Source organism: Oncorhynchus masou, chromosome 17 (assembly GCF_036934945.1).
Source record: "Oncorhynchus masou masou isolate Uvic2021 chromosome 17, UVic_Omas_1.1, whole genome shotgun sequence".
In the NCBI taxonomy this organism is placed as follows: Eukaryota; Metazoa; Chordata; class Actinopteri; order Salmoniformes; family Salmonidae; genus Oncorhynchus; species Oncorhynchus masou.
In genome coordinates this window covers 42,543,348-42,562,481 of record NC_088228.1, presented here as the reverse complement: position 1 = coordinate 42,562,481, position 19,134 = coordinate 42,543,348, and the positions used below count along the sequence as shown (strand labels likewise).

Here is a 19,134-nt window from a genome sequence, read left to right as displayed (position 1 = left end):
AACTCTTGAACTGTTCAAACTGGAGACACCAAAGCAATTTTCACACGTTCAGGCTATTCTATCCACCGCCACAAAAATACTGAAGGAAGTCACAATTTTTTATTAATGGAAAAAAAACATCTGGTTGTTATTATTATCATTGCTAACGTGATGCTCTTAAAAGAGGCAGTGTACAATTTTAGGAAAATAGTGCTTTTAAATCATGTAGAAACCTAATATTCCACAAATTACTTTTTAATTTGAATCACAGGTATTTATATCAACATTTTAGGTTTTTATGATAAAACAAATGTCTTTACAAGGTTACACATTAGGTGAGGGCACAACATGTGCTTCAGAAGTAGCTAGAATTCATATAGGCTGTATTTGAATCAAATAAAAAAAAATAGAGCCCTGCCTCTGCCCCACCTGTGAGATGTTGACCAGCAGGCTGGCATTGTTGACGTTTCCCATCCTGATGAGGCCTCTCTGGGCCTGGGTGCCGGGTACATTGGCCCTGGAGGCCAGCAGCAGGGGAGGTGGGCCAGAGCCTCCAGAGCCAGACCCTGACAGTTGCTGCTGTTGCTGCTGCCGGAGAGACTGGATCTGCTGAGGAGACACAGCAATTGGCTACAAAAGGGGGTCAGGGGAGAGATTGGACCGAGGAGGAGAAGAGGGACAGGGCAGGGATAAAAGAGGGCCAACATTGGACAGAGAGGGGGAATATAGAAGAGAGCATTGGACAGCTCATGGGAAAGAAGAGGATGAGGGACGCAGCAGAGTATGTGAGGGAGGGTGGAGAGACAAGAGGGGAATGAAAGACCGAGACAAAAAGAGAGAGAAAAGAGAAAAACAGGTGACACAAAAGTCAGTCATTAGTAGTGAGGATTGATATCATCTGATGACCAGTTTGGCAGGTAGATTGTGTCAGTCATTAGTAGTGAGGATTGATATCATCTGATGACCAGTTTGGCAGGTAGATTGTGTCAGTCATTAGTAGTGAGGATTGATATCATCTGATGACCAGTTTGGCAGGTAGATTGTGTCAGTCATTAGTAGTGAGGATTGATATCATCTGATGACCAGTTTGGCAGGTAGATTGTGTCAGTCATTAGTAGTGAGGATTGATATCATCTGATGACCAGTTTGGCAGGTAGATTGTGTCAGTCATTAGTAGTGAGGATTGATATCATCTGATGATAGATTGTGGTCTCTCTTACCTGTGCCCCTCGAACTAGGGGTGGCATGATGATCTGGGAGTTGTGGGAGCCATGCTGGGAGGAGATCTGCTGCCCGCCCCTCACCAGAGGAGGAGGAATGACTGTGCCTAAACTCCTACTTGACCCCACCTGGGGAGGAAATAAAGTCTTCAGACTCTCCCGTCTTAAACTATTCAATGAAACGTGGTAAACATTTTTAAAAACTTGTGTGTGCATACAAGCCTGTTTGTGTGAGAGAGATGTCTGACCTGCTGGGAGCCTTTGCTGGCTGTAATGGATCCCCGGATCAGAGATGGAGGAGCTGCAGAACCTGACAATACTGAGGGCTGTGGAACAAGACAGAGATGGATAGAATGAGCTGGGTATGTGTCTATTTGTAAGTTTGTGGAAGTATGCATCTGGGTGAATGTGTGTGTTTACCTGTGTGGCTTTTTCTGTATCGTGTGTGTGTGTGTGTGTGTGTGTGTGTGTGTGTGAGTGAGTGAGTGAGTGAGTGAGCTGGGATCTGAACTCCTGTTTTTTGCTTTGGGAAATCAAATTCCTTCTTGGGCAGAGGGTGACACTGATTTTATGTCACAGGCAGGGCTGCCTCATCACGACAACTCACCTTGGCTATATGCGTCCATACCTTCTGCAGTGTGTCCTTCTGTATCTGGCTCTGTCGTAGTTTCTTCAGCAGCACCAGCTTGGCCTCCTCCTGCCTCAGCTTCTCTTTCAACCGCTTTATGATGCGATCCCTGTCCTCTGGACTGGTCTTCTACACACAGAGACCAGATAAAGACAAATTAGATGAGAGAGAGACAGAGAGACAGAGAGAGAGAGAGAGAAAGTGACACAGAGACACAGAAAGAGACACAGAGAGAGAGACACAGAGAGAGAGAGACACAGAGAGAGAGAGACACAGAGAGAGAGAGACACAGAGAGAGAGAGACACAGAGAGAGACAGAGACAGAGTGAGACAGAGAGAGAGAGAGAGAGAGAGACCAGCGTGAGAAAGGCCAGTACAGCAGACAGAGAGAAGTAGCTAAAAAGTAGTAAGTAGTTGCAAAGTTGTTAATGATCTATAATGCTAAAGTGGTTAATGATCTATAATGCTAAAGTGGTTAATGATCTATAATGCTAAAGTGGTTAATGATCTATAATGCTAAAGTGGTTAATGATCTATAATGCTAAAGTGGTTAATGATCTATAATGCTAAAGTGGTTAATGATCTATAATGCTAAAGTGGTTAATGATCTATAATGCTAAAGTGGTTAATGATCTATAATGCTAAAGTGGTTAATGATCTATAATGCTAAAGTGGTTAATGATCTATAATGCTAAAGTTGTTAATTATCTAAAATGCTAAAGTTTCTAGAAAAGGTTTCTAGAAAGTTTTGCCAATAAAAAAACTGAAATACCTTATTTAGATAAGTATTCAGCCCCTTTGCTATGAGACTTGAAATTGAGCTCAGGTGCATCCTGTTTCATTGATCATCCTTGAGATGTTTCTACAACTTTATTGGAGTCCACTTTTGGTAATTTCTATTGATTGGACATGATTTGGAAAGGCACACACTTGTGAAAATAACGTCCCACAGTCTATATAAAGGTCCCAAAGTTGACAGTGCATGTCAGAGCAAGCCATGAGGTCAAAGAAAGGGTACCATGTCTGCAGCATTGAAAGTCCATAAGAACACATTGGCCTCCATCATTCTTAAAAAGGAAGAAGTTTGTAAGCAACAAGACTCTTCCTAGAGCTGGCAGCCCGGCCAAATTGAGCAATCGGGGCAGAAGGGCCTTGGTCAGGGAGGTGGCCAAGAACCCAATGGTCACTCTGACAGAGCTCCAGAGTTCCTATGAGGAGATGGGAGAACCTTACAGAAGGACAACCACATCTGCAGCACTCCACCAATCAGGCCTTTATGGTAGAGTGGCCAGACAGAAGCCACTCCTCAGGAAAATATGACAGTCCGCTTGGAGTTTGCCAAAAACCTCCTAAAAGGACTCTGACCACGAGAAACAAGATTCTCTGGTATGATGAAAACAAGATTGAACTCTTTGGCCTGAATGCGAAGCATCACTTCTGGAGGAAACCTGGCACCATCCCTATGGTGAAATATGGTGGTGGCAGCTTCATGCTGTAGAAATGTTTTTCAGCAGCAGGAACTGGTAGACTAGTTAGGATCGAGGGAAAGATGAACGGCGCAAAGTACAGAGAGATCCTTGATGAAAACCTGCTCCAGAGCACTCAGGACCTCAGACTGGGCGAAGGTTCACCTTCCAACAGGACAATAACCCCAAGCACACAGCCAAGACAAAGCAGGAGTGGCTTTGGGACAAGTCACTAAATGTCCTTGAGTGGCCCAGCCAGAGCCTGGACTTGAACCTGATCGAACATCTCTGGAGAGACCTGAAAATAGCTGTGCAGTGACGCTCCCCATCCAACCTAACACAGCTTGAGAGGATCTGCAGAGAAGAATGTGAGGAACTCTCCAAGTACAGGTGTGCTAAGAATGGATGCGCGATATATCGGTGAACATATTGGAATCGGACAATATTAGCTAACAATGCCAACATCTGTATCGACCCGATGTCTAGTTTAACGCCAATATTAAAAACTGATGTCAAAGCTGACATGCATTCCTATAAAACGTAAAATGTGGCGCTACACGTGCAACACAGAATTCCTAACCTAGCCCACAATGTCTGCTGTGTGGACCGAGCAGTCAACAAGTCCTGCAGTCATTTGAAAGAGTAAGAAAATTTCAGAGAGACAACTCAATGGCGAAATCCATTAACTTCAACGCCTGCTCAACAAAACTGCCGACACAGGCTGTGAACAAGAGCATGGTCCACAGGCTGTGAACAAGAGCATGGTCCACAGGCTGTGAACTATGCTCGATGCTAGGTACGAGGACCGCTACTTCGATGCAGACAAGAAACAGGGTTTACGTGGAATGTTAGACACAGCTGGACAGAACGGAAACGGACACAGTGGCAGTGCGCACCGAGGAAGAGGCCACGGACAGAAAGAGCTGAAACTTCACTGCTTGACATGTATGATGAAATCCTGGTTGAGACTGAACAAATGAACAATGAAACAGCACAGTGAAAGAAATAGGTTTTGATTATGTTTTACTGGTACTTGGGACATATGTAAATCCTAATAAAAATAACTTTTTGGTCAGTGTGGTGTGTGTGTGTAACCTTTATTTAACTAGGCAAGTCAGTTAAGAACAAATTCTTGTTTACAATGACGGCCTACCCCGGCCAAACCCAAACCCAGACGATGATGGACCAATTGTGTGCCGCGCTACGGGACTCCCAATAACGGCCGGATGTGATACAACCTGGTTTCGAACCAGGGACTGTAGTGACACCTCATGCACTGAGATGCAGTGCCTTAGGCCACTGTGTCCATGTGTGTGCGTTAACTATTTAAACTGTACTAGAATGCTTAAAAGGCCGCTAAAAGTTGAAATATCGGTATCTGTTTTTTTTGTCAAGGAAAATATTAGTTATCAAAAATGTCATATTGGTGCATCACCAGTGCCAAGCTGGTAGCGTCATTCCCAAATACAGGTGTGCCAAGCTTGTAGCGTCATACCCAAATACAGGTGTGCCAAGCTTGTAGCGTCATACCCAAATACAGGTGTGCCAAGCTTGTAGCGTCATACCCAAATACAGGTGTGCCAAGCTTGTAGTGTCATACCCAAGAAGACTCAAAGCCATAATCATTATCAAAACTCCCCAAATACAGGTGTGCCAAGCTTGTAGCGTCATACCCAAGAAGAGTCAAAGCCATAATCATTATCAAAACTCCCCAAATACAGGTGTGCCAAGCTTGTAGCGTCATACCCAAGAAGACTCAAAGCCATAATCATTATCAAAACTCCCCAAATACAGGTGTGCCAAGCTTGTAGCGCCATACCCAAGAAGACTCAAAGCCATAATCACTGCCAAAGGTGCTTCAACAAAGTACTGAGTAAAGGGTCTGAATACTTAAGTAATTGGTATATTTCAAAATGATTGAATCAATTTTAGAATAAGGCTGGAAAGTAACAAAATGTGTGAAAAGGGGTCGGAATACTTTCCCAATGTGCTGTTCATATGAAGTGGGTAAAAAACTAACATTATTAAAGGGACCAGTGTTCAATGTACATGGGGCATCAGTCTCGAAGGTGCAGGATTAAGTACTGGGTAGAAACAGTGACTAAAGTTCAGGGTACTGGTATAGTTCTTTCACTAACCATAAGTAGGTCTGTGTTCAGCTCCTTGAGGTGGTTCAAGCCGTTCATTGGCGGACTGCAGGAGTCATTGTCCGACAGGACAATGACATCATCGTCTGGGGACAGGGAACACTTCTCCCTCTTTAAAGTGCTAATCAAAGAAGAAAAGAGTGATTAATTCTACACACAATACCCAATAATGACAAAGCAAAAACAGGTTTTTAGAAATGATTGCTAATTAATAAAAATTAATAAACTGAAATATTACATAAGTATTCAGACCCTTTACTCAGTACTTTGTTGGTGCACCTTTGGCAGCAATTACAGCCTTGAGTCTTCTTGGATATGACGCTACATACTTGGCACTGGTCTTGTGCTCTGGAACAGGTTTTCATCAAGGATCTCTCTGTACTTTACGCCATTCATCTTTTTCTCTATCATAACTAGTCTCCCAGTCCCCGCCAATGATAAACATCCCCACAGCATGATGCTGTCACCACCATGCTTCACCGTAGGGATAGTGCCCGGTTTCCTCCAGATGAGATGTTTGGTATTCACGCCAAAGAGTTCAATCTTGTTTTCATCAAACCAGAGAATCTTGTTTCTCATGGTCTGAGAGTCCTTTAGGTGCCTTTTGGCAAACTCCAAGCGGGCTGTCATATGCATTTTACTGAGGAGTGGCTTCCATCTGGCCACTCTACCATAAAGGCCTGATTGGTGGAGTGCTACAGAGATGGTTGTCCTTCTGAAAAGTTCTCCCATCTCCACAGAGGAACTCTGGAGCTCTGTCAGAGTGACCATCGGGTTCTTGGTCACCTCCCTGACCAAGGCCCTTCTCCTATGATTCCTCAGTTTGTCTGGGTGGCCAGCTCTAGGAAGAGTCTTGTGGGCTCCAAACGTCTTCCATTTTTTAGAATGATGGAGGCCACTGTGTTCTTGGGGACCTTCAATGCTGCAGGAATGTTTTGTTACCCTTCCCCAGATCTGTGCCTCGACACCATCCTGTCTCAGAGCTCTACAGACAATTCCTTCGACTTCATGGCTTGCGTCATCTGTGGATCTGTTGGGGCAGTATGTAAATTAGAGTGGGTCTAGGGTTTCTGGGATAATGGTGTTGATGTGAGCCATTACCAGCCTTTCAAAGCACTTCATGGCTCCCGACGTGAGTGCTACGGGGCAGTAGTCATTTAGGCAGGTTACCATCGCTTTCTTGAGCACAAGGACTATGGTGTTCCGCTTGAAACAGGTACTACAGACTCGGTCAGGGAGAGGTTGAAAATGTCAGTGAGGACACTTGCCAGTTGGTCTGCGCATGCTCTGAGTACACGTCCTGGTAATCCATATGGCCCTGCGGTCTTGTGAATGTTAACCTGTTTAAAGGTCTTGCTCACATCGGCTATGGAGAGCGTGATCACACAGTCATCCGGAACAGCTGGTGCTCTCATGCATGCTTTAGTGTTACTTGCCTAGAAGCGATCATGAAAAAAGGTATTTAGCTGGTCTGGTAGGCTTGCGTCACTGGGCAGCTTGCAGCTGGGTCTCCCTTTGTTGTCCGTAATAGTTTTCAAGCCCCGCCACAGCCACCGAGTGTCAGAGCCGGTGTAGTAGGATTCAATCTTATTCCTGTATTGACGTTTTGCCCGTTTGATTGTTTGTCTGAGGGGGATTTCTTATAAGCGGCAGCTCTAGCCTTTAGCTCGGTGTAGATGTTGCCTGTAATCCATGGCTTCTGGTTGGGATATGTACGTACTGTGGGGACGACGTTGTCAATGCACTTATTGGTGAAGTCGGTGACTGAGGTGCTATACTCCTCAATGCCATTGGATAAATCCCGGAACACATTCCAGTCTGTGCTAGAAAAACAGTCCTGTAGCTTAGCATCTGCGCCATCTGACCACTTCCATATTGAGCGAGTCACTTGTATGTCTTGCTTTAGTTTTGCTTGTAAGCAGGAATCAGGAGGATAGAATCATGGTCAGATTTGCCAAATGGAGGGTGAGGGAGAGCTTTGTGTGTGTCTCTGTTTTTTCCTCTGGTTGCACATGTGACATGCTGGTAGAAATGAGGTAAAACGGATTTAAGCTTTCCTGCATTAAAGTCCCCGGCCACTAGGAGCGCCACTTCTGGATGAGCATTTTCTTATGGCCTTATACAGCTCGTTGAGTGAGGTCTTAGTGCCAGTATCGGTTTGCGGTGGTAGATCGATGGCTACGAATAATATTGATGATAACTCTCTTGCATGGAAAATCTAGCCAGCTCTATATTCTCTGTGTCGTCGTTCAGCCACGACTCGGTGAAACAAATATTACAGTTTAATGTCCCGTTGGTGGTATAGTCCCGATCAAAGATCATCCACTTTTTATTTTCCAGTGATTGCACATTGGCCAATACAACGGATGGTAAAAGGCGGTTTACCCACTCGCCAATTCATTCTCACAAGGCACCCGCCCCCTGTATTTCCATTATTTCTTCAAGCTGATGACGGGGATTTGGGCCTGGTCTCGGGTAATCCTTTGCGTCGGACTCATTAAAGAAAGAATCTCTGTCCAGTTCGAGGTGAGTAATCGCTGTTCTGATATCCAGAAGCTCTTTTCGGTCATAAGAGACGGTAGCAGCAACATTATGTACAAAATGAGTTACAAACAAAATAGCACTGTTGGTTAGGAGCCCGTAAAACGGCAGCTATCCCCTCTGGCGCCATTATTCATTACACTGCTGCTACTGTTTGTTATCTATCCTGACTGCCTAGTCACTTTTACCCCTACCTTCATGTACACACAGTATTACCTCAATTACCTCATAACCCCAGCACATTGACTCCTTGTACTCCTTGTATATTATTGTTATTTTATTGTGTTACTGTCTTTATTGTTGTTGTTGCAAATTGTCATACATCTTAACTCTGCATTGCTGGGAAAGGGCTCGTAAGTAAGCATTTCATGGTCAATTCTACATCCATTGTATTCTGCACGTGACAAATCAATTTGATTTGATTTGTTAAGGAGTAGCAGGGTTTGTATTGGAAGGCTACCAGTTTATATCTGTTGTATGATCGACCTGGGTTCAGAATCTTCTGTGGGCTTGCCAGTTGCCGCTAGTCTAATGACATTCTGTTTGAGTTTGATCAGCATCAATGAAATGTGGATTGCTGTAAACTTTTATGGTTATGAATAACCCAGTTTAGATTGGAAAATGAAAGTTAAATGTAGAGTAAATGATGAACTCTAATGAGACAGATTGTCAATCCTCAGAAGTGGGCATTACAATATGCAGCCTTCTCCCCCCCAGGGCTTAGCACCTTGAGAGCGTGTGTGTGTCGCCCCATTACCACTTCCTGTGGATTAATCACTCATCCAAAGCAGGTCACATGACCCTCCACTCAGGCATCATCACGTGACCCTGCCTCTCACGCCCCCCCCTTCCACAGTGGAAACCATGGCAACGGCTGGTTGGAACCGGTTTGTGACAAAACAGGCTTCATTTTGTGGAGGGGAGTTTTAGGGTTCAGGTGGTGACAGGGGAAATGGAGGGAGGGCCAGACACTGGAAGTTTTGAAGGACAGTTTTCTTTTGAATTTTTTTTTTATTTTTTTAACTGCACCCCCCCAATAATAGGTACTCCGTTCAATAAAAGCAATTTAGATAACAATTACAAAATCTTCTTAAAAACATACTCTCATTGATCTCACACTATGCCACCTCCCCCCCACCACACACCAAACAGGTTTTAAAGACTTGACTTCAGTCAGAACAGAATTCTAAAACTAACTAAGTGCCATCTTGAAACTACTTGAGTAGACAGGGAAACTGACCTCAAGTCAGTTTTGAATGGCATAGAGTAAATGGTACTAGAACTATAGTAAAAGGAGCTGATCTCACATCAGTTTTTAGGATAATAAATAGTGTGGTCTCACCCTCTAGAGGTGCTCATGTCCAGCGCCTGCTCTCTTGTCTGGACCTCAACTTTAATGGTAGCCTTCACCTCCGTTGCCGTCATCATACCACTAGCCACCATCGGTTCCAACTTCACGGTCCTGTTCCGCCCAGCTAGAGGCACCTCACTCTTCACCCTAACCTGGTCGCTGTGGTCATTCCTCTCAGTCCGGTTGTCTAAGCTTGGGTCTGACCGTTTCGGGGCCCAGTCCCGCTCTGGCTCCTTTGCTGGTTGGGATGGTAACACTAGCGATAATTTTAACTTGGGTAGTTCTGGTGCCTTCTCAGGCATGACCACATGTTTAAATTGGTCTAGGTCATCTTTTGTGGTTTCGGGTTGTGGTTTCGGTTCAGTTGAGCTCTCATCATCCTGGTCTGGAGCTCCAATCTCTGCCCGGTCTAGTTTGGGCTTCTTGCGGTCAGACTCAGTGGGAGGGACTTCTCTCACTAGCGCCCTCTTCTGACTGCGCGTCTGGCGAACAGCCTCCTCAGACATCCCCCTACAAAGAGACAGAAGAAGAAGACTTGGTCAGACATTCACTTGAATAGACAAAGCTGACAACAATAGACAGTAAAGCCTTGGACCAGGATGGGTATAGCTGACCTCAAATCAGTTGTAAAACATAAAGTCTATAGAACTTGGATAGGCATAGCTGACCTTGAATCCCTTTTTAGAGATAAAGCCCAGCTGACCTTGAAGCATTTACTGAGAACAGAGGCAAAACACAACGCCAGATTCAGTCCCTCTCTATTAAGCTCGCTAAGTGGGCTCCCGAAGTTGTCCTGTGGAACAGAATGGAGACAGACTTATAGTAGCTAGTTCTTTCTCTCGCTCTCTCCTCTCCCTTGTCTGTCAATGCGACCGATGGCTATGGGATTGGAACACACATGACCACCTTGGTGCCCACTACCCAGATGCTAACGGGTCTTAATCCCTACCTCCCGTTTACACACACACACACACACACACACACACACACACACACACACACACACACACACACACACACACACACACACACACACACACACACACGACAGAGGAGGTGCCAGGAAACATTAAGTTGAGAGACTTGACTAGACTGAGACAAGACTAGACTGTCTGTAGGAGATACTCCGAGACTAATCACAGTCATACTAAGAAACAGACAGACAGTAGTGTGAGGAGTTGTGTCCTGCGTCATACATGTGAACTGGGGTCCCACTGCTGTCCTCCATAAATAAACAGAACACTCACTCACTCAGGCCCCTTGTCTGCCCAGTGACGCACGGGCAGGAAGCTACGGCTTCGGGAAAAAACTGCCACATTAACCCTTTCACCACCCTCCTTTTTCCTTTTCTCAGAACAGGGTAGTTATGGCGCCAAATATGCAGCACACACTGCCACACTCATGGCTGTACCTGGGCCACACAGACGCGCTCACACATCTCATCTGATAACAGAAAGCTGACTCAAGTTGTTTTCAACCTCTCTGACATCACTGAGGCACACATGACCCTTCCCAGGATTCATAGGGAGACACAAAGCACTTTTTCTAAGAACCAGTCTAAACCGGTTGGCGAGTGATTTTGTGTGTGTGTGTGTGTGTGTGTGTGTGTGCGAGTGAGGCTGAAGCAGTTTTTAACCCTTTGAGGGCCAGAACGGAAACTCAGTTTCTACACTAACAGACGCTTGTATTAGGGATAGGGAGTGAGAAAGAGGGGGGAGAGGGAGGGGGAAAGGGGGGGGGGGTTGAGGGAGGTAGCGTTCCAAAACACATGTCTGCCGGGAAGATGAGGGAAGGAAAAAAAGAGAAGGAGGGAGGATTAAATCACCCAAAATACTGAAGCACGTCTGCTGCTGTCAAGACTACAACTCTGGGTAGAACTTTTCTGTAGGCACTAGGCAGTAGGGCCCACAAGGCACAGGTCTAGGATCAGCTCACCCTCCTCAAATCCTCATCTATTAGGGCAGAAAACGCTAAAGTAACTTTCGATTAGTGTCATTTTCGATGCTCCCTGACTGTCTATGAACGTAAGTCCATTATCATTTCTACACCGTTTGGTTTCAGTCATTTTAAAGTATATTTAGTTCATTTCCCACCCCTGGTTTAAAGTCTACTTGATCCTATTGTTACAGTGAAAAGTGCAGTGTCACTGTCTGTAGTGGAAGTTGACCCCGTCAGCAGCCGGCCCAAGGACAGTTCAGCTTTTTAACAGGGAAGGTTCTGAATGACGTAATGGCAGACATGTATCAGGTTACATCTCTATGGCAGCTCACACACATCCACCAAGATGATAGGTCCATCAGAACGCTCTCCCCCTTCGCTACACAAAGGAAGGAGAAAGGGGGATACCTAGTCAGTTGCACAACTGAATGCCTTCAACTGAAATGTGTCTTCCACGTTTAACCCAACCCCTCTGAATCAGAGAGGTGTGGGGGCTGCCATAATCGACATCCACGTCTTCGGCACCCGGGGAACAGTGGTTTAACTGCTTTGCTCTGGGGCAGAACGACAGATTTTTACCTCGTCAGTTCGGGGAATCAATCCAGCAACCCCAACGCTCTAACCACTAGGCTACCAGGTCTACATCGGCATGATCTTTATCATCACCAACATCATCTCCACCATCACCTTTGGAAGTGGACCGCTGGTTTTCTTATACAACAGTTATCAGCCAATAACAACACACAATCAGGCCTCTGCACAATAACCTAACGTAGCAGGTGTCTTCCCCACAGTGCCAGTACGTACATACCCCAACCAGAAGCCATGGATTACAGGCAACATCCTGAGCTAAAGGGTAGAGCTTTCAGGGAGAGGAGAGGGGTGTCTTTTTTTATGATCGCTTCTAGGCAAGCAACACTAAAGCATGCATGAGAGCACCAGCTGTTCCGGATGACTGTGTGATCACGCTCTCCGTAGCCAATGTGAGCAAGACCTTTAAACAGGTTAACATTCACAAGACCGCAGGGCCAGACGGATTTTTTATTTATTTCACCTTTATTTAACCAGGTAGGCAAGTTGAGAACAAGTTCTCATTTACAATTGCGACCTGGCCAAGATAAAGCAAAGCAGTTCGACACATACAACGACACAGAGTTACACATGGAGTAAAACAAACATACAGTCAATAATACAGTATAAACAAGTCTATATACGATGTGAGCAAATGAGGTGAGATAAGGGAGGTAAAGGCAAAAAAAGGCCATGGTGGCAAAGTAAATACAATATAGCAAGTAAAACACTGGAATGGTAGATTTGCAATGGAAGAATGTTCAAAGTAGAAATAAAAATAATGGGGTGCAAAGGAGCAAAATACATAAATTAATTACAGTAGGGAAAGAGGTAGTTGTTTGGGCTAAAATATAGCTGGGCTATGTACAGGTGCAATAATCTGTGAGCTGCTCTGACAGTTGGTGCTTAAAGCTAGTGAGGGAGATAAGTGTTTCCAGTTTCAGTGCTTTTTATAGTTCGTTCCAGTCACTGGCAGCAGAGAACTGGAAGGAGAGGCGGCCAAAGAAAGAATTGGTTTTGGGGGTGACCAGAGAGATATACCTGCTGGAGCGTGTGCTACAGGTGGGAGATGCTATGGTGTCCAGCGAGCTGAGATAAGGGGGGACTTTACCTAGCAGGGTCTTGTAGATGACATGGAGCCAGTGGGTTTGGCGACAAGTATGAAGCGAGGGCCAGCCAACGAGAGCGTACAGGTCGCAATGATGGGTAGTATATGGGGCTTTGGTGACAAAACGGATTGCACTGTGATAGACTGCATCCAATTTGTTGAGTAGGGTATTGGAGGCTATTTTGTAAATGATATCGCCAAAGTCGAGGATTGGTAGGATGGTCAGTTTTACAAGGGTATGTTTGGCAGCATGAGTGAAGGATGCTTTGTTGCGAAACAGGAAGCCAATTCTAGATTTAACTTTGGATTGGAGATATTTGATATGGGTCTGGAAGGAGAGTTTACAATCTAACCAGACACCTAAGTATTTGTAGTTGTCCACGTATTCTAAATCAGAGCCGTCCAGAGTAGTGATGTTGGACAGGCGGGTAGGTGCGGGTAGCGATCGGTTGAAGAGCATGCATTTAGTTTTACTTGTATTTAAGAGCAATTGGAGGCCACGGAAGGAGAGTTGTATGGCATTGAAGCTTGCCTGGAGGGTTGTTAACACAGTGTCCAAAGAAGGGCCAGAAGTATACAGAATGGTGTCGTCTGCGTAGAGGTGGATCAGAGACTCACCAGCAGCAAGAGCGACATCATTGATGTATACAGAGAAGAGAGTCGGTCCAAGAATTGAACCCTGTGGCACCCCCATAGAGACTGCCAGAGGCCCGGACAGCAGACCCTCCGATTTGACACACTGAACTCTATCAGAGAAGTAGTTGGTGAACCAGGCGAGGCAATCATTTGAGAAACCAAGGCTGTCGAGTCTGCCGATGAGGATGTGGTGATTGACAGAGTCGAAAGCCTTGGCCAGATCAATGAACACGGCTGCACAGAGGACAAAAGACGTCTGAACTGCTATGCCATCTTGGTAAAAAATTACCTAATTTCCTGGATTACCAGGACGTGTACTCAGAGCATGCGCAGACCAACTGGCAAGTGTCTTCACTGACATTTTCAACCTGTCCCTGACCAATTCTGTAATACCAAAATGTTTCAAGCAGACCACCATAATCCCTGTGCCCAAGAACACCAAGGTAACCTGCTTAAATAAACTACTGACCTGTAGCACTCACGTCTGTAGCCAAAAAGTGCTTTGAAAGGCTGGTCATGGCTCACATCAATAGCATTATCTCAGAAACCCTAGACCCACTCCAATTAGCATACCACCCCAACAGATCCACAGATGACGCAATCTCTATCGCACTCCACACTGCCCTTTCCCACCTGGACAAAAGGAACACCTGTGTGAGAATGCTATTCATTGACTAAAGCTCAGCGTTCAACACCATAGGGCCCACAAAGCTCATTACTAAGCTATGGACCCTGGTGCTAAACACCTCCCGCTGCAACTGGATCCTGGACTTCCTGACGGGCCGCCCCCAGGTGGTATGGGTAGGTAACAACACATCTGCCACACTGATCCTCAACACAGGGGCCCCTCAGGGGTGCGTGCTCAGTCCCCTCCTGTACTCCCTGTTCACCCATGACTGCATGGCCAGGCACGACTCCAACATCAATATTAAGTTTGCTGATGACACAACAGTGGTAGGCCTGATCACTGACAACAACGAGACAGCCATATGGAGGAGGTCAGAGACCTGGCCGTGCAGTGCCAGGATAGGAACCTCTCCCTCAAAGTAATCAAGACAAAGGAGATGATCGTGGACTACAGGAAAAGGAGGGCCGAGCAAGCCCCCATTCTCATCAACAGGGCTGTAGTGGAGCAGGTTGAGACCTTCCAAGAAACTTGGCGTCGACATCCCCAACGAACTACCATGGTCCAAACACACGAAGACAGTCGTGAAGAGGGCACGACAAAGCCTATTCCCCCTCAGGAGACTGAAAAGATTTGGCATGGGTCCCCTGATCAGATGACTGGTTACATCACTGCCTGATATGGCAACTTCTCGGCCTCCAACCGCAAGGCACTACAGAGGGTAGTGTATACAGACCAGTACTTCACTGGGGCCAAGCTTTCTGCCATCCAGGACATCTATACCAGGCATTGTCATAGGAAGACCACAAAAATTGCCAAAATCTCCAGCCACCCTAGTCTGTTCTCTCTGCTACCAAGTCTAGGTCCAAAAGGCTTCTTAACAGCTTCTACCCCAAAGTTATTTTTCTATTTCCTTCAATTTATTATTATATATATATATATATATATATTTTTACTTCAGCTTATATTTTAGTAAATACTTTAACACTTACTTTTTTTTAAACTGCATTGTTGGGTAAGGGCTTGTAAGTAATAATTTCACTGTAATGTCACTGTTGTATTCAGCACATGTGACAAATATGTGACAAAGTGAGGCACGTACAAAAGCAACACGTTTCACCGGGGACTGTAAACAGCGAGGCACGTCCAAAAGCAACACCTTTCACCGGGGACTGTAAACAGCGAGGCACGTCCAAAAGCAACACGTTTCACCGGGGACTGTAAACAGCGAGGCACGTCCAAAAGCAACACGTTTCACCGGGGACTGTAAACAGCGAGGCACGTCCAAAAGCAACACCTTTCACCGGGACTGTAAACAGCGAGGCACGTCCAAAAGCAACACGTTTCACCAGGGACTGTAAACAGCGAGGCACGTCCAAAAGCAACACGTTTCACCGGGGACTGTAAACAGCGAGGCACGTCCAAAAGCAACACGTTTCACCGGGACTGTAAACAGCGAGGCACGTCCAAAAGCAACACCTTTCACCGGGGACTGTAAACAGCGAGGCACGTCCAAAAGCAACACCTTTCACCAGGGACTGTAAACAGCGAGGCACGTCCAAAAGCAACACGTTTCACCGGGGACTGTAAACAGAGAGGCACGTCCAAAAGCAACACGTTTCACCGGGGACTGTAAACAGCGAGGCACGTACAAAGCAACACGTTTCACCGGGGACTGTAAACAGCGAGGCACGTCCAAAAGCAACACCTTTCACCGGGGACTGTAAACAGCGAGGCACGTCCAAAAGCAACACGTTTCACCGGGGACTGTAAACAGCGAGGCACGTCCAAAAGCAACACGTTTCACCGGGGACTGTAAACAGCGAGGCACGTCCAAAAGCAACACGTTTCACCGGGGACTGTAAACAGCGAGGCACGTCCAAAAGCAACACCTTTCACCGGGGACTGTAAACAGCGAGGCACGTCCAAAAACAACACCTTTCACCGGGGACTGTAAACAGCGAGGCACGTCCAAAAGCAACACCTTTCACCGGGGACTGTAAACAGCGAGGCACGTCCAAAAGCAACACGTTTCACCGGGGACTGTAAACAGAGAGGCACGTCCAAAAGCAACACGTTTCACCGGGGACTGTAAACAGCGAGGCACGTCCAAAAGCAACACGTTTCACCGGGGACTGTAAACAGCGAGGCACGTCCAAAAGCAACACCTTTCACCGGGGACTGTAAACAGCGAGGCACGTCCAAAAGCAACACGTTTCACCGGGGACTGTAAACAGCGAGGCACGTCCAAAAGCAACACGTTTCCCCGGGGACTGTAAACAGCGAGGCACGTCCAAAAGCAACACGTTTCACCGGGGACTGTAAACAGCGAGGCACGTCCAAAAGCAACACGTTTCACCGGGGACTGTAAACAGCGAGGCACGTCCAAAAGCAGAAGTTGCGTTACAGGGCTCTTCCTTTTCCCCTGAAAACCAGACTTTTGCAGATTACGCTGAGGGTGTCTGCACAACCACCACCGACCAATAGAAGTTAACGTCTCTGTCTGAATCACTGCATCTGTTTGTTCTGTGGTATTTCAGTCCTTTGTGTCAGTGACATCTTGTCCTTCCTGACCAAATTATACTATTTTTGTTTACTCCGCTATTCACCCAATCTCTGTACGTCCCTGTCCAACTAGGCCTAATTGAAGACAAGATGTTGAAGATTGTTTTGAGTATCATATCTATATCATTTGTTCCTGATATCCAAGTATCAACTTTAGGACATCATCAACACACGACATGGAGAAAACAGGAAACAGGCTACTTGACAGGTTGATTCCAACTATTGGATACAGATGTAGGTATGCTTGCAATGATATTGCTGATTTTCCAAGATCAGATAATCAGCAAAAAAATTACTCTCAGCAGCAGCCATCTGCAGCCACATCAGTCTTCAGCCTGCTGTTTACTCACCAATACAGACCTTAACCCTGGTGAGAAGACATTTTTCAATCCGCACCGCGGGATTCGACCCATCTCGAAGGATCTATGAGCCACACGTTATGATAGCTCTAGAATCATGGTTGAGCCTGGCATTTTGCCAACATAAAGCTCCTCTAAAACACATGTGATCTTTAAAAATTACAGACACACGGGGGGTGGGGGGGGGGCTGAAACCCTTCTCTATGTATTAAACCATATGTCTAATCTTCTCTTTCAGACTAGATTTTAGGCCTATAATGACAGACAGGTAAAAGGTGATAGAGAGAAAATGTATAGTTTTTCAATGAGCTGCTTGGATGAGCTACAGTACCTCCCTCTAAGCTACTTCAACATTCTACACTGATAGCTGACGGCTAGGTTTTTCAGAACTGGTAGGTTACTTTAGATACGAGTTACCTGTCCAAAATTGAAATCAGTAATGTAACTTTTGGATTACCCAAACTCAGTAACATGATCTGATTACTTTAAGTTACTTTTAGATCAGTTTCCCTTGAGGAGGCGAAGGTTAGTGTTTTTCATCATCATTCATCACTAGCTTGCTCTGCCTCAAGTCATAAAATCAGATTTTTTTAAACCTAACCTTAACCCCACTGCTCACCCTAATACTTAACTCTAACCTTAAATTGACACCAAAAAGCCCATTTTTGTTTTCAGAATTTTTACAATATACCCATTATGACTTTGCAGTTGACCCATTTAGAGGAAATCGCTCAGTTCTGGCTTTTTCCTAACGTACTGCTTTCTACTACAGATAAGCCTATTAATACGAGTATCTTTACATTAAAATCTGATTTCCAGTCATTCCAACTAATTGAATACCCCTTGATCTACAAGAATAGAACTTGGAAACATAGATTGAAGGAGTCAAAAGGCCCTTTAAACAAGACGTATCATTTATGAGTCATTTGAAGGATATGCATTATAATTTAGATGAGCTTCCCATATTATGGCCACTTATTGACCTGAGCCATGATTGACCTCTTGAACCCGCCCACTCTACAGGGAAGCAAAAGTCAATATGGGGAGGTAGTTATATGGGGAAGCTAAGGGGGGGGGGGTACTAGCACTGGTTGGAGGCTACACTATTTCCAACCACTACCAACACATTTCATATGATCCTTTACACATAACACACTGATGTACAAAAGGCATTGTTCCTGAAAGTTGACTTTATAAATGAATGAAGACGTGTGGCAAACTACAGGACCCTGGATGTAAAGGAGAACAACGGAACAAAAAGGGGTGTTGAAACGGAGATCACCTATTCTTATGGCAGTGGATAATTTAGACTTGGAGGCCACGACATCACGTTGGAAAATGTACACGCTATAGATTTCACACGCCAGTCAACGGCTATTGTGAAGCAAAGCACAAGGAGTGCATGAAATAATGGAATACCGACGTGGGATGTATGATTGAACAAAGGGCTTGTGGGTGTAAAAGCTATCGATAAATAGATTGTGTGTTACCGGGTTTAATAACTACATGGAATAAATCCATTTTTGCAAATGCTGTTTTTTGAAATTATTAACCCCTCCACCAACCCCCTCTTCGGAGGAGAAATATATTGTAGTTTTTTTACAGATTTTTTTGCTACATATACATACATTCTGCGTACATGGTACGTTTATATAAAGCAGTCACATGACAATAACACTTTACCAAACATCAGCTCTCTAACCCAACCCTCAGTCCATCCCACCTATCACCATAGACCTCAGCTCTCTAACCCAACCCTCAGTCCATCCCACCTATCACCATAGACCTCAGCTCTCTAACCCAACCCTCAGTCCATCCCACCTATCACCATAGACCTCAGCTCTCTAACCCAACCCTCAGTCCATCCCACCTATCACCATAGACCTCAGCTCTCTAACCCAACCCTCAGTCCATCCCACCTATCACCAGACCTCAGCTCTCTAACCCAACCCTCAGTCCAACCCACCTATCACCATAGACCTCAGCTCTCTAACCCAACCC

General features: G+C 45.5%; 1 protein-coding gene across 8 annotated transcripts in view; it reads right to left on the bottom strand.

Annotated features, from left to right (window-relative positions):
- LOC135559069 (transcriptional repressor p66 alpha-like) overlaps window positions 1–19,134 on the bottom strand; it is a 56,541-nt gene that overhangs the window by 14,122 nt on the left and 23,285 nt on the right. For 3 of the 8 annotated variants that reach the window (XM_064993421.1, XM_064993429.1, XM_064993422.1), the window contains 6 exons: window positions 9,324–9,842; window positions 5,432–5,561; window positions 1,807–1,956; window positions 1,448–1,525; window positions 1,200–1,328; window positions 409–609 (listed from right to left, as the gene is read on the bottom strand). In XM_064993421.1, coding sequence (XP_064849493.1) covers window positions 409–609; window positions 1,200–1,328; window positions 1,448–1,525; window positions 1,807–1,956; window positions 5,432–5,561; window positions 9,324–9,838 — 1,203 coding nt within the window. In that variant the 5' untranslated portion in view covers window positions 9,839–9,842. Of the gene's footprint in view, window positions 1–408; window positions 610–1,199; window positions 1,329–1,447; window positions 1,526–1,806; window positions 1,957–5,431; window positions 5,562–9,323; window positions 9,843–10,000; window positions 10,293–10,583; window positions 10,755–19,134 lie in introns of those variants that run through there. The other 5 variants (XM_064993424.1, XM_064993425.1, XM_064993427.1 and 2 more) reach the window with 5 other exon arrangements.